Below are 27,870 nucleotides of genomic sequence, written 5' to 3'. Positions count from 1 at the left end.
GTTATAGGTAGTGACGGAAAAGAAAAGAAAAGAAAAAGAAAAGACTCCAACCAATTTTCCGGTCCAACTAGACGGAAATATCTGTCTCCGTCAATCTCTCCGGCAGACAAGCTGCTGTAGCGCTCGAAAATGAACTCCCAAATCTAGGCGACTACATTGTCGCTCATCTTTGCTTTTCTTTTCTAAGTTGATGATTTTGTACTGAACTCAAGTACTAATGGATCGAGCTCGAACTGCAAGTCCGAGGCAGTTAAGGAAATGGAGCAGCGAATCCGGAGCTCCCATGGCCGCTCTTACTGTCGGCTCTTCATCTCCAAGACATGGCCGCTCTTCCTCTATCTCCGGAATGTCTAACATTAAGCGCACTCAGAATGTTGCTGCCAAAGCTGCTGCCCAGCGCCTTGCTCAAGTCATGGCCTCTCAAGCAGCCACTGGCAATGATGACGATGAAGATGGCGATGATGATCTTGGATTCCGATTTGCCGCTCCTCCACCTCCCACTTTTTCCAGGTCCAAGGTCAGCACTACTGCCAATAGCTCTAGTGATAGCAATGTTATCAACCCTGTTATTCAGTCGGCTAAGTTAAATACCAGATCATCTTCACCTGCGGTAATTTCAAGACCTCGATCTATCCAGTATTTTACTGTGCTACTTTTTGTCAGTTTTATTGTTCACTTGATGGAGAGTTCTGAAATATTGACCGCCTCTGGAATTCTACCTGGATAATCAAGTACAATCCAGTATGAATGTGTTCAAATTCAACTGCATTTTTACGTAATTTCAGTTATATAAGTCTGTTGTCAACCGTAAGGTAAAAAGATTTCTTCTGTTCAGAAAGTGACTATAGCTCAAGACACTGAATAGTTGTTAAATCTCTTAGGATTTAGTTCCTGGGTTTGTTGTAAAAGTTGTAATATAAAGTACAGAAGGGATATAGTTGGACAAATTTAATCTAAAAGAGCATAAGCATTAGCACATTATTTTTCTTGGCTCTGATTACTCTGTATGGTAATTGTTTCCATTTCCTGCTTCTATGAGTAGCTAGCTAGGAATTTTGTTGAGGAATTGCCGTCTCTTCGTTCAACATCAGCAGGAAGACCAACTGTCCCATCTCGTCCTCCACCGTCAATACCAAGTACCCAACAGCCTGTGAAGACTCCTTCACCTATACCACCAATCGATCCTCCAACCAACAAGCTGAGAGAGAAAAGGTACTAATAGTGAAAACCTCTTTTCTGATCTTTCCTTTTTCCTTTTCAGTCTGACACTCCTACAAACAAGCAGCTAGAGCAAAGGGTCTAAACGATGTACTTTTGCTTTTCATTTGTAGGTTGTATCTGTTACTTGTCATGTATTCCATAGTTGCCAAGTTCTTGTAATCGTGTCATTTAATCAACTTTTAGATCCCACAATATTCGCTTTATGATTGTATTCTATTGCTATGACGTTTCAAAAAGATGTTGAACTAGCTGAATCATCTGTACATCTGCGTAGTTCTGTTATTCTGCAACAATGAAGCAGTCCAAGTGTGTCTTCAGGCACATGAGCTTCCTTCATATATATACACTAGGTGCTTTAGCATGATTCAGTTCCTTTTCTCTGCATTCATCATCTAATGCGCAATGCAGATTCTCTCCAGATTTAAGACAAGTTAACTTGAAAGATACAGGAGATCACCGTGCTGCTTCTGCGCTTCGTGATGAAGTATGTTCATTGTGCTATCAAATTGCAATTCTCTATTCTTACATGCATAGTATTCAGTCATTAGACACGTAAAGTGTCTGTTGTGTCTCTATATACATGTAATTACTTGGATATATCACTTAACTTCAGTGCCCTTTCTGCTCTGATCCTTAAATTTTTTTGGGCAGTTTGATATGCTACAAGAAGAAAATGAAAATCTTCTTGGAAAGGTGCACGTTCACCAGTCCTTTTCCTCTGCTTTACTTGCATTAAGACATGCATCTCTGAATGTGTTTATACTGAATTTGAGAAATTCTGTGCAGCTTAGAGTTGCCGAAACGAGTTACGAGGAAGCAGAAGCTAGAGTGAAGGAGCTTGAGAAACAGGTTATGCCATTACTATTCCCAAACTGTGCACAAACCCTTCCTCTTTGTTACTCTTAAATACTTGTAACATTCATTTGCTTTTTCCCGTTGTGTATAAGAGCCTCAGTGCTTCATTACTGGAATTTACTGGTTTACCTGAAAGAGGATGAAAGGAATAAACTTATGTTTTGTCTGGTCTTTTGATAAAATAAGAGAGGAAAAACTTGATTATAGTCAGCGTGTCATTCTTTGATGAACACCTCGTTTATCCGAAAAAGAAGTCATAAGATGATAATAATAATGGACACCTTATTTTGAAATTTTGCTGGGATAAATGTTATTAATTCTCATTTTGTGATTTATGTTCCACATATGTTTTAATTTAAACTTCAAGTTCTTTTGACAGTTGAAAGGCATTTCTTATGCATCAGGTTGCAGCACTTGGAGAAGGAGTATCTTTAGAAGCAAAGTTGTTAAGCAGGCAAAAGTCTTCCACATCTTTCTCTTACCACTGAATTTGTATTTATGCAAACCTTTTTGGTGGATATGCATGTATTGTAATATCATGATATCTTATCAATTGCAGGAAGGAAGCCTCTTTGCGCCAAAGGGAGGTCAGTTTGGATATTTGAGTTAATTGCAGATTAATTTGGTTACATTCCTTTGGTCTTTTGTGTGAGAGGATGTTTACTTAAAAAGCATAAAATATTAGAAGACATTCTTTTTCGAACTAATAACAGAATGTAAATGAAAAAGTTTATCTTGGCCTGTGTGGCTAGACATGACTCCACATATTGAGGAAAACACACACACAAACATGGTTAGAGTAGCATGGACCATTCTATTATTTCTAGTATGCTACATGATAGTTGGTAGAGTATGTTAATTTTCCTGCTTATTCTCACTAAACTTTCATATTCAAGTTTGAAATTATGTTATTAATTGTATATTCAACTGTACTTGTAATAATTACCTAAGTTGCGCGGACTCTTCATTTTTGCTGCTGCACCTGTGTCAACACGAGACGATTGCTGGTGCGGGATACATATGGGATTCAGTCAACCACATTGGATACTTTGACCAAAGTCCATGGACAAATTTGGGGGAAAGTTGAGATTTTGATTTCTCAAAATAGAAGATATAATAGATTTAAGCTAAGTTGGGCAGTCTCTTCACTTTCGATGCTGCACCCATGTCAGATTCTCCAAAAATACACTACTTTTGGAGGACACGATATGCACCCGATACATTTTTTAAGAGTCTGAGCAACATAGGATTTAAAGACAAAAGAAATGGCATAACTTCAATATTATAGTCCTTTTATCTCCTTTTTAGCTTTTCCTCTTGGTCAATATTCGCTGCTTCATATTTCAGACAGAGAGAAACTAAGAATTCAAGTAGTTTTGTTCTGATTTCTAGTAGACAATAGCAATGATCGGTAAGGAAAGTTGGTGGAAGGCCTCAAATAACTTTCTTTTTCTTTTTTTGAGGGGAAGAACTAGAGAGCTTGAAAGAAAAAGTTGGGGTCTTGGGGAAGAAAACCTAGAAGATCTTTATAACTCTATTTTATCAATTGGATTTTTTAGCCAAATTTTACCATCCGTATCCATACGTGGATCCGTACCCGAACAACATCATTATCATCAACAACAACATAATACCCAGTGGAGTCCCACAAGTGGGGTATGAGGAGAGTAGAGTGTATGTGGACCTTACCACTACCTCGTGGAGGTAGAGAGATCGTTTTCGGAAGATCCTTGTCTCAAGTGTAGCAAATTCAAGTACATAAAAGGAGAAAACTATGGAGAAATCATAACAACTAACAAGAGAAGCAGTGCTATGTCTACAAGAAAAGAACAAGAATAACAAAATAGTGTTATTCAAGAAGAACAAGAATAGCAAATTCAAGTACAAAAAAGGAGAAAACATGACAACTAACAAGAGAAGTAGTGCAAAGTCTACAAGAAAAGAACAAGAATAACAAAATAGTGTGATAATTGAAACATAATAAACAACAGACGATGGTAGCTATCAATAGCAAGAACTACAATAATACGGCTAGTACAACAACAAACACCAACAAGCCTAAATACTTGAAAAGAAAGACAACACTCCACTACTTAGTGTAACCCTATACCATAATACATGTACTCCACACCCTCCTATCTAAGGTTATATCCTCGATAACCTGAGTTTTTCCATGTCCTGTTTAATCAACTCTCCCAATACTTCTTCGGCCTACCTCTGCCTCTCCTCATACCTACTATAACCAACCTCTCTCATTTCTCACTAGGGCGCCTATGCATCTCCTCTTCACATGTCCAAATCATCTCAATCTCGCTTCCTCATTTTATTCACCACAGAGGCCACTCCCATGTTATCTCGAATATCCTCATTCCTAATCTTATTATTCCTTGTATGCCTACACATTCACCTCAACATTCTCATTTCCGCAACAAGCATCTTCTGAACATGGGAGTTTTAACTGATCAACTCTCTGCCCTATACAAGAAAGTTGGTCTAACCACCACTTCATAAAACCTACTTTTAAATTTTGGTGGTACTCTTTTATCACACAAGACTTCAGATGCAAGCCTCCACTTCATCCACTTCGCATCAATACGATGTGTGATTTCATTGTTGATGTCCCCATTTCTTTGGATTATAGACCCAAGATACATGAAACTATCTCTCTTGGGGATAGCCTATGTGTCAAGCCTCACTTCCACAACTGCCTCATGTTGCATCACTGCATTCGGACTCCAAATACTCTGTTTTGATCCTGCTTAACCTGAACCCTTTAGACTCTAGAGCTTTTCTCCACATCTCCAACCTGGCATTAACTCCGTTGCGCATCTTATCAATCAATACTATTTCATCCGCAAATAACATACACCAAGGCACCTCATTTAAGATGGACCATATCAATTCATCCATTACTAAGGGAAATAGGAATGGGCTAAGAGTTGATCCCCAGTGCAACCTCATCTCCACGAAGAAGTGCTCCAAATCTCCTCGCACCGTTCTAACCCGCATTTTAGCTCCATCATACGTGTGCTTAATTGCCCTGATGCAAGCCACCGATACACCTTTAGCCTCTTGGCATCTCCAAAGGACTTCCTGCGGACTTTGTTGTAGGACTTTTCAAGGTCAATGAACACCATTGTAAGTCGCTCTTCCTTTCTCGGTATTTCTCCACCAGTCTCCTATAAGATTGATGGCTTTAGTAGTCGATTGCCTTGACATGAATCCAAATTGGTTTGACATTTTAGCCATCTTAAAATGACATTAAACAAGCCAATTAACCACTCCATGCCTTTCGAAATTCCACTAGAATCTCATCCGGTTCTATCACTCTTCCCCTCCTCATCCTACTAATAGTGCACTTAACCTCAACCTTAATACACGTATAGTACCCCAAATCCCGATGTCTCTCAGAGTGCTCCAAATCACCTAGCAGAATGTCTCGGTCCCTTTATTTGTTCAAAGGCTTATGGAAGTAAGTTTGCCATCTTTTCTTAATTAGGGTCTCTTCCGCCAACACCTTGCCGTCCTTATCCTTGATGTACTTCACTTGATCCAGGTCTCCAACATTCTTCTCTCTCTCGCCTTTGCAAGCCTGTACAATTTCTTATCTTCACCTTTGTCCCTTAGCTTAGTTTACAGTCGTTCAAAGACAGTCGTCTTTGCTGTTGTAACCGCTAACTTAGCCTCCATCTTTGCTGCCTTATAAATTTTCTTATTTGTCTGCTTCTCCTCCTCATCCTTGCATTCTTCCACCAACTTTGCATAAACTGGCTTCTTTGCTTCCACTTTTCCTTGAACTTCTCCATCCCACCACCAATCCCCTCGGTGACCACCAATGTTACCCCTCAAAACCCTTGGCCACCTCTCTAGCTGCTTTTCTAATGCAATTAGCTGTCTTATCCCACATGCTTTCCACATCCTCAATACTCTTCCAAGCCCCATCACCGTTAACTTCTCAGCCATATTCTGAGAGAGGGCAGGGGTCAAGCCACACCATTTAATCCTTGGTCAGTCATGAATTCTTCTGCCTCTTCCCTTGCTTGCTCAATCTCCAAGTCCATCACCTAAAACTTATGTTGGGTAGAAAAATTCTCACTCAGGATAACCTTGCAGTCCTTACAAAGGCCTATATTGCCTTTCCTCAAGAAAAAGTAATATGTCAGAGTTTTAGCCACCACGCTATGGAAGGTAACCAAGTGGCCTTCCTTCTTCGGAAAACATGAGTTAGGTATCACCAACTCAAAAGCTCTATTATAATCAAGGAGCAAAGTTCCACCTCCATTTCTATTTCCAAAACCAAAGCCTCCATGCACATTGTCAAATCCATTGGAAGTTAGATTTGGAAGTTGCCCCAATGTGGCCATTGGAAATCTATGCCAATGAATATCTCTTAGGTGTTTAGTCTACCCCTCACCACCTCATCCAAGTCCTCCCAAAAGTGCTTCTTGATCTCCTCGTGCAAAGCTACTTGTGGTGCGTAAAAGCACTAATAATGTTCAAAGTAAGTCCTTCAACAGCTAGCTTAATTGTCATTATCTCATCATTGAACTTCCTAACTTCCACCACTTGCTCCCTATGGTCCCCGTCTACGAAAATGCCTACTCCATTCCTATCCCTTGAGCCTCCCAAGTACCACAACTTAAACCTGTTCACATCCCAAGCCTTGGTACCTACCCATTTGTTCCCTGAACGCACTATATTAATCTTCCTCTTTTTTAGAATTTTCACTAGCTTTATGGACTTCCCCGTCAAAGACCCTGTATTCCAAGATGTTATCCTCAGCCTAGGGGAACTTACCACTCCTACCCCTCGCCCTCGACCCAAGACATGGCCCTAGTCTATCATCTTTCACCAAAGCCACCAAAGAAGGTGTAAAATACATAGGCAAATACTAAGGAAAACTAGTTCAAACGTATAATCTGAAATGCAAGATAGCAGGCAATAAGTCTGAACTATACTGTAAATCAGAAGCAAGCAAGTAATCAATGAATTGAACTACATTGCAGATCAGAAACAGCGATCAAGAATTCGCACTAAACTGTAAATCAAAAGAACAGAAAAAGAGAACCACATTACCACAACACAAAGTATGCTACAGGAGAAGAAGAATAAGGATCACAGCAGTTATTGAAATGACAGTTCTGAAAAAGGAATTTAAACCATAGGTAATACCTCCTAATCCGTACTCCTGAATCTTAAAATTTAGATTTTGCTGAATATGACTCTCGGATTCGCATCCACGTCGGATACCCACACCCGAGTCCGAGCAACTTAGATTATGTGTGGACTAATTATTTGGAGTAGTTCTTTGTTTATAATACATATGTTACCTGCTCAAAAAAGTGAAAAACTATATATGTTGAACTGTCTAAAGTCTTCTTCAAAATACCATGCCGACATGTTACAATAGCATTGTCTTGTCTCCTTGTAACTGCCTTCAAGTGTGCTTCAGTTTCAAATAATGTTTTACACCTCAAAAGCAACTAAAGATTAACTGGTGCAGGCTGCACTGAAAGATGCAAAACAAGCAAAGAATGGGATAGCTGTGGAACTTGCAAGTCTCCACTCTAATGTTCAGGTAAACATCACCACCATTTGCTACAGCAATGTCTGGTTTTCTATCTAATTCTTTTTTACTACATTTGACATAGAAAGCGAAAGATGACGCAGCTGCTGCTGTAGATCAACTTCAGGGGACTGAATCTGAGGTTAAAGCTCTACGCTCTATGACACAAAGGATGATTTTAACCCAGAATGAGATGGTATCTAGCTGCACCTTCTGATGCTGCTTTCTTCATATGCAAAATTTTTCATCATAGAAATAAATTCCTCGCATACTATATTGTAGGAAGATGTTGTTCTTAAACGATGCTGGCTTGCACGTTATTGGGGTTTAGCAACTCAGTTTGGTAAGTAATGAATCAGAGTTTTGTCTTTTTCCTAGTCACACACATGATCTCTATTCTTTGTTTTTGAGAAGGAACATGATCTCTGTTCTTTGTTTATGAGAAGGAACATGATCTCTCTTCTTTTCTGAATTAGAAAATCTTTTTTCTTGACTTCTATTCTCTTCTTTTTCCTTTAATGGTTCATCATTAATTTTTGGTTTCCTGTATACTGCTGCTAGTTACACTGACCTTTTATCATTAGCTATAGATTTGAAATAGTTTTATAAAGTCACCCATGTTATGTCAATGTAACTATTGTATTTGATTTTATGATTGTTTTATCATATGAAGTACCTGAAACCCTTCCATCACGCGCACCCATAAGAAAAAAGGAAAAAGACAAAAGGGCACATAAGATAGTGAATCAAGAAAGAAGAATGAAACATTGCAATTGCACATTTGAAAAATAGCTAGATTGAAAGTAGGTGCCTTTACTCCCCTAGTGTTACAAAGAAGGAACTTATAGTAGTGGCACTACTATTCACCTAGAAAACTTACAGCAACAACATCATACCCAGCGAAATCCCACAAGTGGGGTCTTGGGAGGGCACTGTGTACACAAACCTTACCCCTACAAGGTAGAGATGTTGTTTCTGGTAGACCCTCGGCTCAAGCAAACTATGATTACTTGCAAATTAAGTATGATTACATTGTTTTACAACTATACCAAAAGAAATTAACTTTTCGTAGCGGATTGCATCAATTAAATGCACCCAAGGGTGTTGCTTACTAGTCAATGAAGTGTATTGGAAATCATGAGGTCTCCGGTTCAAATCCCCACAGTGTCCTAGGCAAAAACACTAGGTGATTTTTGTAACGATGGATCTTGGGCCTAACTCAACCCCAAAAGCTAGCTCATGAGGGGAGGTTTGTCCAAGTCCATATAAGGAGACCAAATTCCCATCCCTCTACCGATGTGGGATATCTTAACACTCCCCTGCACGCCCAGACCTCAACTGGAGCATGAACACTTCTAAATGGGGGCTCATCATCGGTGAACAACAAATTGGGATGGGTCTGGCTCTGATACCATGTAAAGATGGATCTTGGGCCTAACTCAACCCTAAAAGCTAGCTCATGAAGGGAGGTTTGTCCAAGTCCATATAAGGAGACCAAATTCCCATCCCGCTACCGATGTGGGATATCTTAACAATTTCTTCTCATTTATCCAACCCATGGCAGTGGAGTTACCTGGTATTTGTGCTGGTGAGAGGTAGGTACCCCGATGAAATTAGTCGAGGTGTGCGCAAGCTGGCCTGGACACCACACTTATCAAAACAAATAAAATTTAAATACCCTCCTTTCCCAATATTTATGACACTCTTTCCTTTTAGGTCAGTTTCTAAGAGAATGACATTTTTCTATATTTTGTAATAATTTGATGTTAAACTTCTCATTTTACTCTTAATGAGATGACTTATAGCCACACAAATATGCTAATTTGAGACCACAAGTTTAAAAGTCTTCTTGTCATGCTTAAACTCTGTGCCTAGTCAAATACCATCACATTAATTGGGCAGAGAAGATTTTTTTTGCTATTTCCAGTGCATGAATGTTGTCAACTGTTCTGTACTTGTCTAATTGCATTCTTATCCACCCAATGCTTTACTTTTTGTTAAGTTTTGACCCCATGTGTCCCTATACTCTTGTTTCATTGCTTTAGATATGTAAGAAATGTTACCGGTTTGAACTCTTGAGTCTCAAGTTAATGTTGCTCTGCTTTTCCTTTCAGGCATTTGTGCAGATATTGCTGCTTCAAAACACGAGTACTGGTCATCCTTCGCACCTCTTCCTTTTGAATTGGTTATCTCTGCTGGCCAAAAGGCAAAGGAAGAATGTTTGGAAAAAGGCAAGCATGATTTATTTATGGGTTTTCTATTTGATTTTGTGGATTACCTACCTATGGGTTTATCACATGGTAAATATTTTGAATGGGCATAATCAATGTTCACTTTTGCAGGTGATGACAATCCAGAGAGGGGAAAGTTTGTTCAGGATTTGAATGATCTCACTGGAGAAGGAAATATAGAAAGCATGCTTTCTGTTGAAATGGGCTTGAATGAACTTGTTTCTTTGAAGGTTGCTCTAATAACTAGAGTCATTATGTTGTTCTTGTTCCTGTATTTTTCTTTAGTTCCTTGAACTAGGTAGAACATGCATTGCTTAACCTGTTTCTAAACTTTAGCTTTAAGTACTTCTCATGTTGTTTATTACGAAGGTTATTAATTCTGTTATCACTAGCATCACAAATCATTTTTCTTCGTTCAAATTAAAGATTCTAATGCTCATTCATTTCTTCATCAAAAAAGCCACTTATCAATTTAAGCATTAAAATTTCTACATTGCAGTTTAAAAAGAATATGATCAGTTTAGATTGATATTATGAATTTGTTATGCCTTAAGTTGATCTTAGGCAAAATTTTGGTAAATAAGAAGGGACTTACTGAATATGTATCATAATGATTATTACAGAAGGTGAAAATAATTGGTTTTTGCTTGAAAAAAAATTATGATACTTATGGTGTTCAGCCGAGGGATTGGGCACAGGCCAATATCAGGCCAGTCTCCGGATTTGGAACACCAAGTTCATATTGAAAGGATGAAATCAACTACTTTAATCCATTCTTTTCCTATTTTCCACTAGAATAGTTTGGGGTGTAAATAATCTCTTGCATGTAAAGTTACCCATTTCAAAAGAATATATAATATCTCTTGCATGTCCACCAGGGTATTCTTTTGTTCTCCTTTTAGTTGGAAGAATAGGGAACTACTTTACCATTTACTGATATTCCTGATCTAGGTTGAGGATGCCATAGTGCTTGCATTGGCTCAACAACGGCGTCCAAACTCTGCTCGAACATCGATTTCAGGTTTGTCTCCTGTTTGTTGTTTAAATATTGCTAGTTAACTACTGGTATGTTCATATGTTTGTTTTTTGATCTCCAAAACCGTAAACCCTACTTGTAAATAAATATATATGTTATTACATGCTCTGATCAGCAGTCATTGTTTGCTTAGTTATATATCTGCCAATGAAATGATACTCGTTATAGACTCTAAGCTAAGGTCAAGGATTGTGGTTTGATGCTTGAAGATGTTCTACCTCATAAGCCAAGGGTGTAGCCTAGTGGTCAATGAAGTGGGTGTAAACCTTGGAGGCCAGTGTTCGAATCCCAAATTCCCTATAGAGACAAAAATACACTAGGTGATATCTTCTCATCTGTCTAAGTCTTGGTGGGAAGAGTTACTTTATACCTGTGCTGTCAGGAGATAGCAGGTACCGGATAGTGAAGTTGAGTGTTAGTTGGTCTGAACACCACCGTTTTGAAAAAACAGATGTTCTGCCTCATAAATCTGAATATAAAATTCAAGGCTGCTTACACCTGTACCATAATATAGATACCTACCTGTACGGTTATGTCCTTCCGAAATACAGACGTCTATATTTAGGAAGCAAATGTTACAGCATGTTATGTAATGCAGAAACTTACATACAGTTTCACATGCAATTTTTCCCTTTTTGGATGGTAACAAATAGAATGGTGATTGGCGACCTCCATGTTCTCACAGTAACATTGAGCAATAAATTAAGGTCTCCTCTTAATAACCATCATTTTGAAAGGCAAAGTTAGGAATCTCTGAGACTCACCTCGTGGCTCGCCTTACATGAGACAGACCCTAAATTCCTTGAAACGATTACAAGGACAAAAGTCTAATGTGGTTAATACCCCAATAGATTGAGGGTTGCATCTTTCATGTTTTGGGTTGTTAGCACTATACACCATAGAACATTGCATCTTAAATTTTCTTTGAAGTATTTTACTTTTTCTTTTCTCTCCATAATTTATTGCTTGGTCACTGTTTTTTTTTTTTTTTGTTTTTTTTGATGACAAGGAAACCCGCAGCCGCTACCCTTTGGGTGCGCACAGGGTAAAACCCCCGCTCCTATGCAATAGCTCGCAAACCACATAGGAGAGGTAACCCGCACTAGGCAAGCCCAGTGCGACGAGCTCGACCTAGAAGGCAAACCCCTTGCTTTGGGGTTTCGAACTTGAGACCTCCAACATAGAAGTCCCAAGCCCAAACCACTGGGCCACCCCGAAGGGTCGGTCACTGTTTTTTGTAATGTACACATGTTATTACACCAAGATATTTGAATTAACTTCTACAATTTTTGTAATGTACACATGTTATTACACCAAGATATTAATGTTTGCAACAAATTTTAAAGTGATAGAAAATAAATTGTAATCACAATAAAATATGAAGAAACATAACTTTATTGTTAAATAGTGCATGTATAATTCTGTTCCTCCCTTGATTCTTCTCTCATAAAATATTTATCCATGATTCGAGAGCCGTTAGTTGCGTATTTCTCGAACTAGGATGATGTGAATTTGATCTCCTTATGAATATTCCATGAATTTGCAGAATATTTGAGATGCTTTTTCAAGAAAATATACTACCCTTTATATAGGCATGAACCAGGTTTTGGATTGAGTAGCTCCCAAGAATCCTAATTGGAATTGAACACACCTTGTAGAGTCCCAACTCGAATTGAACATATCTTGTAGAGTCCCACAAAATTTCAATGTATACAAATGCCTCATGCTTCAAGGCTTGTCGGAGTGTGGACTTGATGAAACTCAAAGAAGAGACTTGAAGTACTGATCATACTTCCACCTTTGCGGCAAATTTGGTCCCACTAGAAGTACCAGATTTTGTAGACAATAAAATTTACGTCGAGAAAACAATAATCAAGAACGAAAAAGTATCGTAACAATCGTATTTATTGATTTCAAAGTGTGAGTGTTACAATCTCTATTATTCTTTTGATTTGTCTTTTCAAATATAAATTCAAGGACTCTTGAGCTTGATTTTGAATTTGTCTTGAACTTGATCTTGGATTCAAGGGATTTGAAGCTTGTTCTTGAATCTTCGACGAACTTGAATTTTATCTTGATCTTGACTTCAAGCCTGTTCTTGAATCCGGTGGTCTTTATCTTGATCGTTCTTGAACTTGAATTCTTAAACTTGTAGTTTATATAGAAATCTATGGCGTTTGTAAGGACCCCTATTTATAGTTTTTAGAATAGAAGAGTTGCGATGGGAACAAGTTTCCCTTCACCCAATCAGATTTAAGTGACATGACATATGAGTTTTATGGAGCGAGCTTGTTATTTTGACACATGACATGATCCTATTGGCTTCTTTGTTTGACTTAAATGCCACGTCATTTGCCGCGTGGCACCAAACTGGGCCTCTAGGATGAAATGCTATTGGACTTAGCAAACTTGACTCCTCTATTGTAGCCCAAATCAATTAATTTGGATTTCAATTAAATCTATATTTTTTGGACTTAATAATTAACCCAATTATACTAATCTATAATTTATTTGGACTAAATATTCATTAATTTAAAATAATTCGAATCATTTTATAAATTTATATTTAATAAATTTTAAATGATTACAAATGCCCTGAGCTTCAAGACTTGTCGAGATATTTTATCTTTTGAAAACTAGGCTTGAAGTATTATCTAGACAAAAAATGCACAACATTAATATTGAGATGCACAATAATTGCACCACTCCAACATAATTGGAGTGAAGAAGAAGATTGCCAGTAATAATGCCATGCGGCCACTTTCCAATTGTAATAGGAAAACTAACATATATGTTTTGAATCCATTAGGACACAAAAATGTTCCTTTATTTTTTATTTTTTCAATTCCAATTAAAAAAAGAAAGAATTGTAATTAAACTCAATTTCATATTTACATGTTTTTCTATCGCCTTAGTCAAAAAGGAATTGTAATTGAACTAGGAGAATGATTTTATTCTCATCACATGACATCTATACATAGATGTTCCTCTTCCGTTTTATTTCATTATCAACATCACCACTTTTGGAGTTTCTCCTCTCTTTTTTTTCTTGATTTTCGTCACTTTTTTTACAGCTTGACATGTTTGTCATAGAAAATTAATATCTCATCGTAGAAACGTCGAAATCATGAACAATTTGATTTTGCAAAAACTAGACTTATTGATCTATAACATATCCAAAATTAAATACCTTCATAATCATTCTATATGATTTTTTGAAGTTAGCTCTAAATTCTGTTATGTTGAAAATTTCAGATTTATGTGGCTTTATTACAATGCTCGTATCTTGATGTAGGAACGACGAAATCACAAGCCGCTTGATTATTTTAAATTTAGACATAAAGGTCTACAATATATCCAAAATCCAAAATTTACTACATTCAGGATTACTTTAGATATTATTATGAGTTAGTTTTAGATTTTTGGCGCACCAACAGTTTCAGATTTGCGCGATGACACCAAAGAAATTGTATCTTAAGGTAGAAGTATCGAAATTACAATCCTCTTGATTCTACAGAATGTAAATACGATTGGCTACACCATATTCGAAATTTGGATTGAAACTCGTTAAATATCGTTCTAGACAATTTTTTGAAGTTAGCTTTAAATTCTGTCACATAGATGATTTCAGATTTTCGTTACCTCATAATATTTTATATCTTGATGTCGGAACGTCATCACCAAAAAGGGTTGTGATTGCCGGAAACTATACTTCAAGAGTTTCATTATCACCAAGAAAATATTGTCTCAAGTTTAACCTAGTTATCTTAACTTGGCTTCCAAGTCTCAAACGTCTTGACAGGAAACAACCTCTCCTTTACTTGTATTTTCTTTGTGTTGTCTTTTTTTTGTTGATCAATTGAAACAACATTTATATTTTGTAGAGGCTACGCAATGGAGAGTTTTATCATAACAAAATTCAATCTTGAAATTTGTGCGTTAATGAGATCCCAAATACTTATGCATAAGGTGTGAAAGGATGTGTTTAACGTCCCCGCCTTAAGATCACTAAGTTGAGACTTTATAAGATCCCAAATATTTAAGCATAAGGTTTGAAAAGATGTGTTTAACGTCCCCACCTTAAGATCACTAATTTGAGGCTTTATGAGATTCTGAATACTTGAGCATAATGTGTGAAGGGATGTGTTTAACGTCCCTGCCTTGAGATCACTGATTTGAAACTTAATAAGATCCCGAATACTTGAGCATAAGGTGTTGTGTTTACGTCCCTGGCTTGAGATCATTGATTTGAGGCCTTATAAGATCCCGAATACTTAAGCATAAGGTGTGAAATGATTTCTTTAACATCCTCTCCTTGAGATCACTAATGGGAGGCTTATGAGATCCCAAATACTTAAGCAAAAGGTGTGAAGGGATGTGTTTAACCTCCCCACCTTGAGATCACTAATTTGAGGCTTTATGAGATCCCAAATACTTAAGCATACGGTGTGAAAGGATGTGTTTAACGTCCCCGCCTTGAGATCAGTAAGTTGAATCTTCATAAGATCCCAAATACTTAAGCATAAGGTGTGAAGGGATGTGTTTAACATCTCCGCCTTGAGATCACTAATTTGTGGCCTTTCGAGATCCCGAATACTTAAGCATAAGGTGTGGAAGGTCAAATTTTATCCACCTTCAGGTATTAAAATTTAAGATCCTTTTAAGGAGAAATTCGTGGAAAGGCCAGCTTAAGGTTCAAAGGGACAAATCTTGTCCATCTTAAGACATGAAAATTTAGAGATCCTTTTAAGGATAATCTGTGAAAAGGCGTGCTTGTGGTGCAAAGGGACAAATCTTGTCCACCTTAAGACATGAGAATTTAAAGATCCATCGAAGGATAAATCCGTGAAAAGACCAGCTTAAGGTCCAAAGGGACAATTTTTTCCATGTTAAGGCATGGGAATTTAAAGATCCTTTAAGGATAAATCCGTGAGAAGGCCAACTTAAGGTGCAAAGGGACAAATCTTGTCCACCTTAAGGCATGAGAATTTAAAGATCTTTTTAAGGATAAATTCGTGAAAGGCCAGCTTAAGGTGCAAAAGGACAAATCTTGTCCATCTTCAGACATGAGAATTTAAAGATCATTTTAAGAATAAATCCATGAAAAGGCTAGCTAGCTTAAGGTGCAAAGAAACAATTTTGTCCTCCTTAAGGCATGAAAATTTAACAACTTGCATATGTGGAGGATTTGAAGACTTCAACTTACAGACTTAACAAATTTAAAGACTTCAACTTGCATACTTGGAGGATTTAAAGACTTCAACTTGCATACTTGGAGGATTTGAAGACTTCAACTTGTATACTTGGAGGATTTAAAGACTTCAACTTTTATACTTGGAGGATTTGAAGACTTCAACTTGTATACTTGGAGGATTTGAAAACTTCAACTTGGATACTTGGAGGATTTAAAGACTTCTACTTGCAACTTTGAAAAATTTGAAGACTTCAACTTGCATAGTTGGAGGATTTGAAGACTTCAACTTGCAAACTTGAAGACTTCAAATTGTATACTTGGAGGATTTGAAGATTTCAACTTGTATTTTTGGTGGATTTGAAGACTTCAACATGCAAACTTGAAGAATTTGATAACTTCAACTTGAATACTTGGAGGATTTGAAGACTTCAACTTGCAAACTTGAAGAATTTGAAGACTTCAACTTGCAAATTTGAAGAATTTGAAGACTTCAACTTGCATGATTGAAGTTAAAACTAGAGGTGTCGTAAATAAGCCCAATTATAAGTAACCCACCCAAAATTTTAAGGGTTGGGCACAAGATAATTTGGATTGGGTTCAATCTCAACCCATTCAAGTCTTAACTCATTTAAAGAGAATTGTCAATTGATTCGAATTTAATCTCCAGTTTCAATCCGTTTTAACACTCTTTATTTGGAGTCTGGAGTCAAAAGGGTAACAAAATTGAATTAAAATTCCAAAAGGGCATAAAAAAATAAGGTTGAAACCAAAAGGGAAACTTTTGGACGGGAGGGTAACGCCGTGAGTTTTGTGGAGGAAGGTGCAATACCTATGCGCCTTAATAGTTTGCCAGTAGAAGTCTATAAATCCTCCAAGTATGCAAGTTGAAGTCTTCAAATCCTCCAAGTAAACAAGTTGAAGTCTTCAAATCCTCCAAGTGTACAAGTTGAAGTCTTCAAATCTTCCAAGTATGCAAGTTGATGTCTTCAAATCCTCTAAGTATGCAAGTTGAAGTCTTCAAATTTGTCAAGTGTGCGAGTTGAAGTCTTCAAATCCTCTAAACATGCAAGGTGTTAAATTTCCATGCCTTAAGGTGGGCAAAATTGTCCCTTTGCACCTTAAGCTGACCTTTTCACAGATTTATCCTTAAAAGGATCTTTAAAATCTTATGCTTTAAGGTGGACAAGATTTGTCCTTTTGCACCTTAAGCTGGCCTTTTCACACATTTATCCTTAAAGGGATTTTAAATTCTCATGCCTTAAGGTGGGCAAAATTGTCCGTTTGCACCTTAAGCTGATATTTTCACAGATTTATCCTTAAATGGATCTTTAAATTCCCATGTCTTAAGGTGAACAAGATTCGTCCCTTTGCACCTCAAGCTGGCCTTTTCACGAATTTATCCTTAAATGGATATTTAAATTCTCATGCCTTAAGGTAGACAAGATTTGTCCTTAACATATCCTTTTCACGAATTTATCCTTAAAAGGATCTTAAATTTTCATACCTTAAGGTGGATAAAATTTGACCTTACACACCTTATCCTTAAGTATTTGGGATCTCAAAAGGCCACAAATTAGTGATCTCAAGGCGGGGACGTTAAGCACAACCCTTCACACCTTATGCTTAAGTATTTGGGATCTTAGAAAGCTTCAACTTAGTGATCTCAAGGCGGGGACGTTCAACACATCCTTTTACACCTTATGCTTAAGTATTCAGGATCTCATAAAGCCTCAAATTAGTGATTTCATAGCGGGGACGTTAAACACATCCCTTCACACCTTATGCTTAAATATTCGGGATCACATGAAGCCTCACATTAGTGATCTCAAGGCTGAGACGTTAAACATATCCCTTCACACCTTATGCTTAAGTATTCAGGATCTTATAAGACCTCAAATTAGTGATCTCAAGGCAGGGACGTTAAACACATTCCTTCACACCATATGCTCAAGTATTCAGGAACTTATAAAGTTTCAAATTAGTAATCTCAAGGCAGGGACGTTAAACACATCCCTTCACACATTATGCTCAAGTAATCAGGGTCTCGTAAAGCCTCAAATTAGTGATCTTAAGGCGGGCATGCTAAACACACCATTTCACATGTTATGCTCAAGTATTTGCGATCTTATAAAGCCTCAAATTTGTGATCTTAAGGCGGGGACGTTAAACACATCCCTTCATACCTTAAGTATTCGGGATTTGATAAAGACACAAATTAGTGATCTCAAGGCGGGGACTTTAGACACATCATTTTGCACCTTAAGATTGAATTTTGTTATGATAAAACTCTCTATTGCGTAGCCTCTGCAAATTATAAATGTTGTTACAAAAAAAAAGACAACACCAAGAAAACACAAGTAAAGGAGAGGTTGTTACTTGTCAAGACGTTCGAGACTTGGAAGCAATGCTAAGCTAACTAGGTTATACTTGAGACAATACTTTCTTGGTTATAATGAAACCTTTGAAGTATAGTTTTCGGCGATCACAACCTTTTTGGTGATGACGTCCGACATCAAGATGCAACAAAAATCTAAAATCACCTTACAGAATTTAAAGTTAACTTCAAAAAATTGTCTAGAACGATATTAAATGAGTTTCAATCCAAATTTCGGATATGTTGTAGCCATTCATTATTGCTTTCAGTAGAATCAAGTGCATTGTAATTTCGATACTTCTACCTCAAGATACAATTTGTTTGGTGTCTTCGCGCAAATCTAAAACTATTGGTGCTCCAAAATCTAAAACTGACTTCATAATAATATCTAAAGTAATTCCGAATGTAGTAAATTTTGGATTTCATATATATTGTAGACCTTTATGTCTAAATTCGAAATAATCAAGCGGATTGTGATTTCATCATTCCTACATCAAGATACGAGCATTGTAATAAAGCCACATAAATCTGAAATTTTCAGCATGACAAAATTTAGAGCTAACTTCAAAAAATCATATAGAATGATTATGAAGGTATTTAATTTTGGATATGTTATAGATCAAGAAGTCTAGTTTTTGAAAAATCAAATCGTTCGTGATTTCGAGGTTTCTACAATAAGATATGAATTTTTTGCGACAGACCTGTCAAATTGTAAAAAGTGACGAAAATTAGGAAAAAACAGGGAGGAGAAGCTCCGAAAGTAGTGATGTTGATAATGGAAGAACATTTATTTATAGATGTCATATGATGAGAATAAAATAATTCTCCTAGTTCAATTACAATTCCTTTTTGGCTAAGGCGATAGAAAAATATATGTATATGAAATTGAGTGGGATTACAATTCTTATAATTGGAATTGATTTTTTTTAAAAAAGGGAACCTTTCGGAGTCCTAATGGAAACAAAACATATATGCTAGTTTTCTTATTCCAATTGGAAAGTGGCCGCATGGAGTAATTACTGACAATTTTCTTCTTCACTATAATTATGTTGGAGTAGTGCAATTATTGTGCATCTCAATATTAATGTCGTGCAATTTTTTTCTAGATAATACTTAAAGCCTAGTCTTAAAAAGATAAAATATCTCAACAAGTCTTGAAGTAGGGGGCATTTGTAATCATTTAAAATTTATAAAATGATTCGAATTTTATTAAATTCATGAATATATTAATCCAAATAAATTACGGATTAATATAATTGAGTTAATTATTTAAGTCCAAAAATATGGATTTAATTAAAATCTAAATGAATTGATTTGAGCTACAATAGATGAACCTAATTAGCTAAGCCTAATGACATCTCATCCTGGAGGTCCAGTTTGGTGCCACGTGTCATGCCAAGTCAACAAAGAAGCCAATAAAATCATGTCATGTGTCAAAATGACAAGCCCGCTCCATAAAGCTCATATGCCATGTCACTTAAATCTGATTGGCCTAAAGGATACCTGTTACTATCACAACTCCTCTATTCCACAACTATAAATAAGGATCCTCATAATTTAGAAAACAGACCGTAAATTCTAAACAAGAAGTTAGAGAAAGCTCGTGGATCAAATGCCATAGATTTCTCTATAAACTACAAGTTTAAGAATTCAAGTTCAAGAACGATCAAGACCACTAGATTCAAGAACAAGCTCGAAGCCCTTGAATTCAAATAAAAGTCAAGATCAAAATAAAGTTCAAATTCAAGTTCATTGAAGATTCAAGAACACCTCCAAAGCCCTTGAATCCAAGATCAAGTTCAAGACAAATTTAAGATCAAGCTCAAGAACCCTTGAATTTATATCTGAAAAGATGAATCAAAGGAATAATAGAGATTATAACACTTGCACTTTGAAATCAATAAATACGATTGTTGCGGTACTTTTCTGTTCTTGATTATTGTTTTCCCGGTGCGAATTTTATTGTCTAAAATTTATTAAATATAATTTTATAGACATTGAAATTTTGTGGGACTCTATAAGACGTGCTCAATTCGAGTTGGGACTCTACAAGATGTGTTCAATTTCAATTAAGATTCTTGGAGGCTACTCAATCTTAAACCCTAGATCATACCTATATAAAGGGTACTATATTCCCTTGAAAAGACATCTCGAATATTCCGCAAATTCATGAAATATTCATAAAGAGATCAAATCCAAATTATCTTAATTCGAGAAATACGTTACTAAAGACCCTTGAATATGGAGAAATCTTTTATGAGAGAAGGATCAAGGGAGAAACCTTGTACCCGCACTATTTATCAAACAAATTTGGCACGCCCAGTGGGACTCGAATTGTGATTGTAGTTTATTTTCTGTTACTATAAAATTTGTTGCAAACAAATTTGGCACGCCCAGTGGGACTCGAATTGAGCATGTCTTGTAGAGTCTCACAAAATTTCAATGTCTACAATTACACCAAGATATTTGAGAGTATGAGTTTCATACCTAAACTATCAATATTTGAGAGTATGAGTTTCATACCTAAACTATCACTCACTAGTTTGAGAAATATACCTTAGTGATACATGTAATACACTTTTTTTTTAAAAAAAAAAAACCTTGCCACATGGCGTATCGCATGGATAAAACATTCCACCTGGACAAAATTTAAATAAAGTATTAGTATTAATTAAAAGTTAAGATTAAAGTATCACTCTCCCCAAAAAAAGAAATTGACTTTTTAAAAATAAAATTTAAAACATTTTTCTTTCCCCACTCCACCACCTTCCCCCCAACCCCATTTTTTTAAAATTTCTTTTATAGAAGTCTTTTAAAAAATCTTACTTCAACCCCAATTCACCCACTCCTTCCAAGAAAATTTAGATATTATTTTTTTTAATATTCTACCCCACCCCCATCGAACCCTCCGCTCTCTTTTTTTTGTTTGTATTTTTCTCATTTTGTGTTAGATATGTATATATGTTTTTAGGAAAGAATTTTTTTCTACTTGCGTACTGAATATAATAGAAATGAGAATTTTTTTTTTTTTAAAAAAAACTTGCAGCAAGTAGATTTTTTCCTAGAAAGGCACCGAAAACTGACGTACGGTGATCTGTCTGACTGGGTTTTCTTCCCCTGAATATGGGGTTCATGCATATATCATTGGCCCTACTTTTGTTAACATAATTATTGGCCAGATGGGCGGCAATTATATGTAATAGCCATCTGCCAGCCGCGGAAGCTCTTTGATTCTCTACCAAAATCGTGGAGGCTTTGATACCATGTGAGAAATATGAAGAAGAACATTATTGAATTGTGTATCTATATTATTACATTTAGACTCTATTTATAGACACTATATCAGACTCCTTTTCCAACTAACATTACATTACAATCCTTTTTCAAGTAGGATTCTATATACTATTTCTATTCCTATTCTAAGTAGGATTGTATATACTAATTTTGTTCCTATTCTTATTCTAACAACCACTGTTGACTTAACATAGATTGACTAATAAGGTTTTTTCTGCTGGAGTGTTGGTCAGTTGGAAAAGACCATTGTCATAGAAGTCAAGTGGAGTTTACCTTATTTATAAATCCATAGCACATCTAAGTTTGCCTTCTGAATAAGAATCTGACTATCTTCAATGTTGTGGCATATGCAAACCTGTCAGCTGATCTTAAATGCAGTTGGCGTTCTCTGTTTGTTTTTTCCTTCTATTAATTGCGTCCATTTGTTCTACAACTCAAAGTCATCTTCTTGTTTAACAATAGGAGTATGATCCTTCTAGATTTATTGTGTTTTATTGTCTGTTGCAGACATCAAATCACCAAGTGATCCGAAGTATATGGAGGCATTTGGTAAGTCCATCTGATCTGTCATTCTAGTGAGGATTCAACTTTATGCATTCAGGTTGTTAGATTTCCTTTATGACCATCAAATATTGTCCCACGCAGACTCATATTTAACTAGTTGGAAATAAACAACCAGCTAATGTGTTGAACTTCCTCAGTTTTCTTGCCTATATTTATCCCTTCTATTTTTTACATTTTGCTGGTTGGATTAAACATGGAAAACAATCAGATACCCATCTAAACTTGTCTATTGATTTACATATTGGTTATTGGCTAGGCATCATTGGTTTGCACTTCATGAAAGTCTTAATTTTGATCATTCAAATCTCACCCATCAAGTGCATTTGTTTTTTTAGGTCTGAATCTTAATCATTAAATGCATTTTTTCTAATGTTTCAACCACTTAATGGGTCTAATGGATCTAAATGGATTAAGATTTGTAATGATGTCTTAATATCATCAAAATGTTTATTTAAAGATTTCTACAGAATTGGTATCTCACCTATTCCGTCTATTCACCGCTATCGCCATTGTCCACCTTTAGCAACTATCGCCATTGACGCTCACCATTATCAACTACGTACCACCCACCACCCACCCATAGACACAACCACCATTGCTGACTATCACTAATAGAATCCTAAGTAGAAAATTCTAAAGAAACGATAAGGGAAAGAAATAATCAAAACATAGAAGCAAGGCACATAATTGGTTACAAACACTTCCCAATTGAACTCAATCAAAGCACCAATACTATAAATGATTCCACAAACGAAGAAGCTCAATTTGAATCCACAAATGAGCAATCTCAAGTGAAAATCAAGATAGGAAGTTAAAGATCAACTAAGGAATGACCGAATGAGTACTCCACTAGCTAGCTAAACTAGGGCTAGAAGTGCCATGCCCCCAGCTTAGACCTTGGGCGGGACGGGCACTCGATGCCATGCTAGCCCGAGCGTACCTATAATATGATATTAGACATGAGTGAAAACATAGTTTAAAAGTATTTGAAGAGAAAAGTCTTGTAAAATAAACACTTTGCATAAAATGTAAGTTACAGTACTGAAATCGCTGACAAAGGACATGAAGGTCCAAACTAGAGCATGATTAAATGTGTGTCCATGAAGTCTCTAAACATAACTGAGCAAGGTCTACCGGGACAAGGCCCTCGACATACGTTAAACACATAATCATAAAGTACTAGAAAACTTTAAACTAAGCCCATGAAAATAGAGAGGGGGTCTCCAATAGTAGAAGTAGCAAGTGATTTGATCACGTGTCGGTGTACCTGAGTCTGCATCAAATAAAAGATGCAGGGCTCTCGACCGACGGGACATAAGTATATGTGGAATAAATTCTTGTTAATCGAACAACAGGCGACTCAATCAAAACTAATAGAAGGATCCAAGAAATGATCAATGAGTTAAAACGATCAAAGCTAGAAGGGAGTAGCACAAAATGAGAATTCGAACACAAGGAACTAATCAGCAACCAAGTAAGGCCAATTACAAGTGTTGATTAGCTATAAGGATCAAGGAAGTGGATTGAAATTGAAATAAAAGAAACTATGAGCGTTAAATTTGAGATTTGTCAGAGTAGATGAAGTTTTCCATGGGGTAGAGGCTGTGATGCGGTCTGGCTGGTGCCGCAAGGGGTTGCTGCGAGCGCAACCCTCCTCCACAAACTCCACACTTTTGGCAAGCTTTTGCCTAGAGTCTGCGGTCCTTGATGCGGTAGCAAAGTAAAATGTGCGACTCGCAAAGTTGACGCGAGCTGTCAGCTTTTTGTTGCGATTTTGGACTCCGATTTTGTGCACTTTTTGACTTTTGTACTTTATTCCCTTCTAGAATTTGCCTTTTTGGCAATGTTCCTTTTGTACTAACACATGCACACTTTTCCTTCACTTCCCTTTTGGATCAAAGACCACTCTTTGAACCTCCTTCAAGTTATGAAGATCACCAATTACAACTATGAACTTCAAAACTTGACCGTTCCAATTTCAACTCTGACCCACCAAATTTGAGATTCGAACTCCCTGTGATAGGGAAGAAAACCGTAATGCAATTGAACCTTTAATTTAATCCAGATCTTCAGTCCCACTTGCTTGTTCTTCAAGGTCTCCAACCCAACAATGGTGAAAACTTCAATTCTACTCCATGCAAGATTAAATCTTAGATCTTAGACTCATTAACACTAGAGAATTCAGATTTTATGTTCAAAATACAATTCAAACACGAATCAAACTAGGCTTTTAATTTTCGGAAACAAGAACTTTTTTTTTTTTTGAATTTTCTAATTAACAAGCTAAGGAATAAGGATTAAGAATTGTAGAAACAACTCTTTAGCGTAAACTCTGATACCAAATGATAGGATCCTAAGTAGGAAACTCAACAGAAAACGACAAGGAAAAGAAAAAATCAAAACGGCGAAGCAAGACTATTAATAATGAGTTTATGGGAAACATTGGATTGGTTATCGATACCTCCCAATCGAATTCAATCATAGCACCAATACTATAAATGATTCCACAAACGAAGAAAGCTCAATTTGAATCCATAAATGAGTAATCTCAAGTGAAAATCAAGCCAAGAAGTTATAGATCAACTAAGGAATTGACACTACACTAGCTAGCTAGACAAGAACTAAAAGGTTAAGCTAAAAGTGTAATCTCTCATCAATTCAACCTACGCTATTCTAGACTAGGAAGCCCCTATTTATAGCTTAGGCTTGATTACATTTTAGGTCCAAAAGTGACGCTGCAAGACAATGCAAAATAAACCCAAAATGTCATACTTCTTCAAAGTTTGCGCTCCTAGTTGCGACCACAACAAGGAGTTTGCTGCTGCGTCCTTAACAGAATTGAGGAGTGATCTGTTTCGAGTTGCGACGCTGGATGCGGTTGCATGGCCTAGTTGCAGCATCGCATGAGTTGTTGCAGCGTCGCATAACACTTGGTCATCCTCTTCTTCCTCCCTCTTGATCATCCACATGTTGTAGACCTTCCTTTGTTGTTCCTCAAGGGTCTCCAAGGCCTCTTTCCGGAAAATAGCTTGTAGTATGTGTAGCTTCTTGGCTCGGCTCATAGTGAATGGCCTTGTGGAATTGTGTCAATCACTACCATCAATTGTTAAAACTAGTCATCATTTACAATTATCACCATCCACCACCATTACCACAAAAAAATCACCAAAATCACCACCATGTTATATATTACCAACAACATTATTCACCACCACCATAAACTATCACTGTCATCCACCATAACTATTACACCAACTACCACCATCAACATCTATTGCCAACTACAATCACCATTAACTACTACCTACACCATCCCCGTCAACATCCACAACCATCACTGCTAGCCATCGCCACCATATAATTTAAAAAAAATATTTTGTTTGATATATTGAATTAGATTAACTTAGTATTTTATAAAATTTATATTTACTAATTTTTAAAATAAAGACAACTTTTATACATTCAAGGTGTTTAAAAAACAAAACCATATATGTATATATATATTTTATTTATTTATTTATTTTTTCGTTGATAGTATTAGATTAACTTAGTATTGTATTGAAAATTATATTTATTAATTTTTAAATAAAGACAAATTTTATACTTATAGGTGTTAAAAAAACAAGCAGTCTTAATTAATTAGTATTCAAATCTTAATATTTAGATATGTATTGAAATTCATACATCTGAATCTTGATGTACATCTTAATATTCAAATATGTATTTAGATTCAGAGGTTTTAATCTTAATGAAAACAAATGAGACCTTAGACATGGCAAAATAAGGGTGTGCCTATCTTGAGCTTGCTTGGACAAATCGTTGGTCTTGTCTAATTTATATGTTTGTCTTGTCTAATTTAAGTGTTTTCCAATGCCTTGATCTTGTAATGTCTCCTGAACTCCTTTTAGAGAGAAGTATTTGAGTTTTTCAAGTTTTTCAGAACTCAGCCCCGAGGAGTCTGAAGATGTTCTTTTCAAGGAGGTATTGAATCCATCCAACAGTTACATTTACCTTTTTAATTCCTGCTATAACACATCTAGTGAATGTGATCCTTTGCCATTTGTTCAATAAGTACTTTTTTTTTTCTCCAGAAATCTGCTTACTTCTCCCCAAACTGTGATAAATTTAAAAACAGTTTAATTATATTCTTAATTAAAATTATCAATTTCAAAGATAAACAACAAGACTACAATTTCTCTCTCTTATATAAGAGTCTGTATCTTATCACCCTATGATAACAGTCTTCCAATATCCAGCTTAAATGTGTTCTTATCAGGACATCCTGTATAATGACCTCTTTCAATTAGCGCAAACTTGTCTCCTTTTTTCTACGTCAAGTTTACCTTCAAAATTTTACCAGGCATGGCTAACTTACTTTTGGAGGAGAGCCAAAGCCCATGGTATACAGGAGGAAAAAGCCAATAAAAGGCTTCAATTTTGGAGTAGTCGCAGTGGGCACTCACCAACTTCTCATGATGCTGTTGATGGTACATTCCATACCTTTTCAGTCTATTACCCTGTTTTCTTTTATTAATAAACCATGTCTATAGGTACTTAATTGGTTAAACCACCATGTGTTCTGTATTGTACACAAGTTGGTAAATAAGCAAGTTGGTGTATAATATTCTTGTAGCAAAGTCAATACAAAACAAGATTTGACTTATAAGTTTGTGCCTATATCCCTCCCAAAAATAAGTTTGTCTCTGTGTGATGCATGCATACACACACCACACATAATATAGCTTGCAACATAAGTAGTGGTAAACACACTGTATTGGACTTTGAAATATCAAATCTCATCTTTGTAATATAATATTTTGCGTAAACTTTGTGATCTTTATCATTATCAACATAAGATAAGCTATTCAATGCATAATAAATCTTGAATATAATACACATACACACTATTCAAGATTAGTTTTTGGATTGTCTTACTATATACTTTTCTTTGGTACAATTGTCTTACTATGGTGATATTATTAGTTACTATCTCTTGTGACTGAGTTCATTTTCTAACATTTCCTGCGGTTGATATTTTAGTTGAGCAAGGTCTGATGGAGCTAAGGAAATTGGCCATTGAACAAAAACTATGGGAATCATCTCGGAGATGAATTGGTCATTGGTTGAGATTCTTCCGTTACTGGAGAGAAGTCTTTCCCACAGTCTAATATTACTGCTTGCAATATATTTTACTCTCTGCATTCAAGCTCTTTTTCCACTCACTGTAGTATTCTTCCCAAGATTCATGTAGTACATATGGGCCCAATCTTTTTCTGTTTAGGTCCAACAGGAAGGGAGGGAGTCCAGTTAAGGTTACATGGATTTTTATTTAGTACAAACACGAGTACCTTAAGGATGATCATATGTAAATTCTGAAGCAAACTGTATTTAGAAGGGAGGATTTGGCTATGCTTGTCGTTCTGGGATTGATATGCTTAGCTCCAAGTTTCGGTTATTTGGCAACTGTCATATTACTACACTGATGTATCATTCATATCCACATTTTTGTTTATTGTATTAACCTTTTAGTAGTAA

The 27,870-nt window shown here is 36.3% G+C and overlaps 1 protein-coding gene across 1 annotated transcript; it reads left to right on the top strand.

Annotated features, from left to right (window-relative positions):
* LOC125867104 (coiled-coil domain-containing protein SCD2) lies at positions 1–27,870 on the top strand. The gene is made up of 17 exons (XM_049547529.1): positions 1–610; positions 1,043–1,212; positions 1,630–1,705; positions 1,873–1,914; positions 2,008–2,070; positions 2,481–2,530; positions 2,636–2,663; positions 7,580–7,654; positions 7,728–7,838; positions 7,925–7,985; positions 9,757–9,873; positions 9,985–10,103; positions 10,825–10,894; positions 22,279–22,320; positions 26,276–26,316; positions 26,696–26,822; positions 27,376–27,870. The coding sequence occupies exons 1-17, from the start codon at positions 218–220 to the stop codon at positions 27,444–27,446; spliced, it is 1,656 nt and encodes a 551-aa protein (XP_049403486.1). The 5' UTR covers positions 1–217; the 3' UTR covers positions 27,447–27,870.

Source organism: Solanum stenotomum, chromosome 6, assembly GCF_019186545.1.
Source record: "Solanum stenotomum isolate F172 chromosome 6, ASM1918654v1, whole genome shotgun sequence".
NCBI classification, from domain to species: Eukaryota; Viridiplantae; Streptophyta; class Magnoliopsida; order Solanales; family Solanaceae; genus Solanum; species Solanum stenotomum.
Note: the sequence above shows the minus strand (reverse complement) of the source record. Positions and strands in the feature narration are given on the sequence as shown.

Excerpts from the sequence above, each read along its gene's own strand:
- LOC125867104 (XM_049547529.1), top strand. The coding sequence starts at position 218 with ATGGATCGAGCTCGAACTGCAAGTCCGAGGCAGTTAAGGAAATGGAGC. Across the intron at positions 2,664-7,579 it reads CCTCTTTGCGCCAAAGGGAG|GCTGCACTGAAAGATGCAAA; the intron begins GTCAGTTTGGAT and ends TAACTGGTGCAG. Across the intron at positions 7,839-7,924 it reads TTTTAACCCAGAATGAGATG|GAAGATGTTGTTCTTAAACG; the intron begins GTATCTAGCTGC and ends ACTATATTGTAG.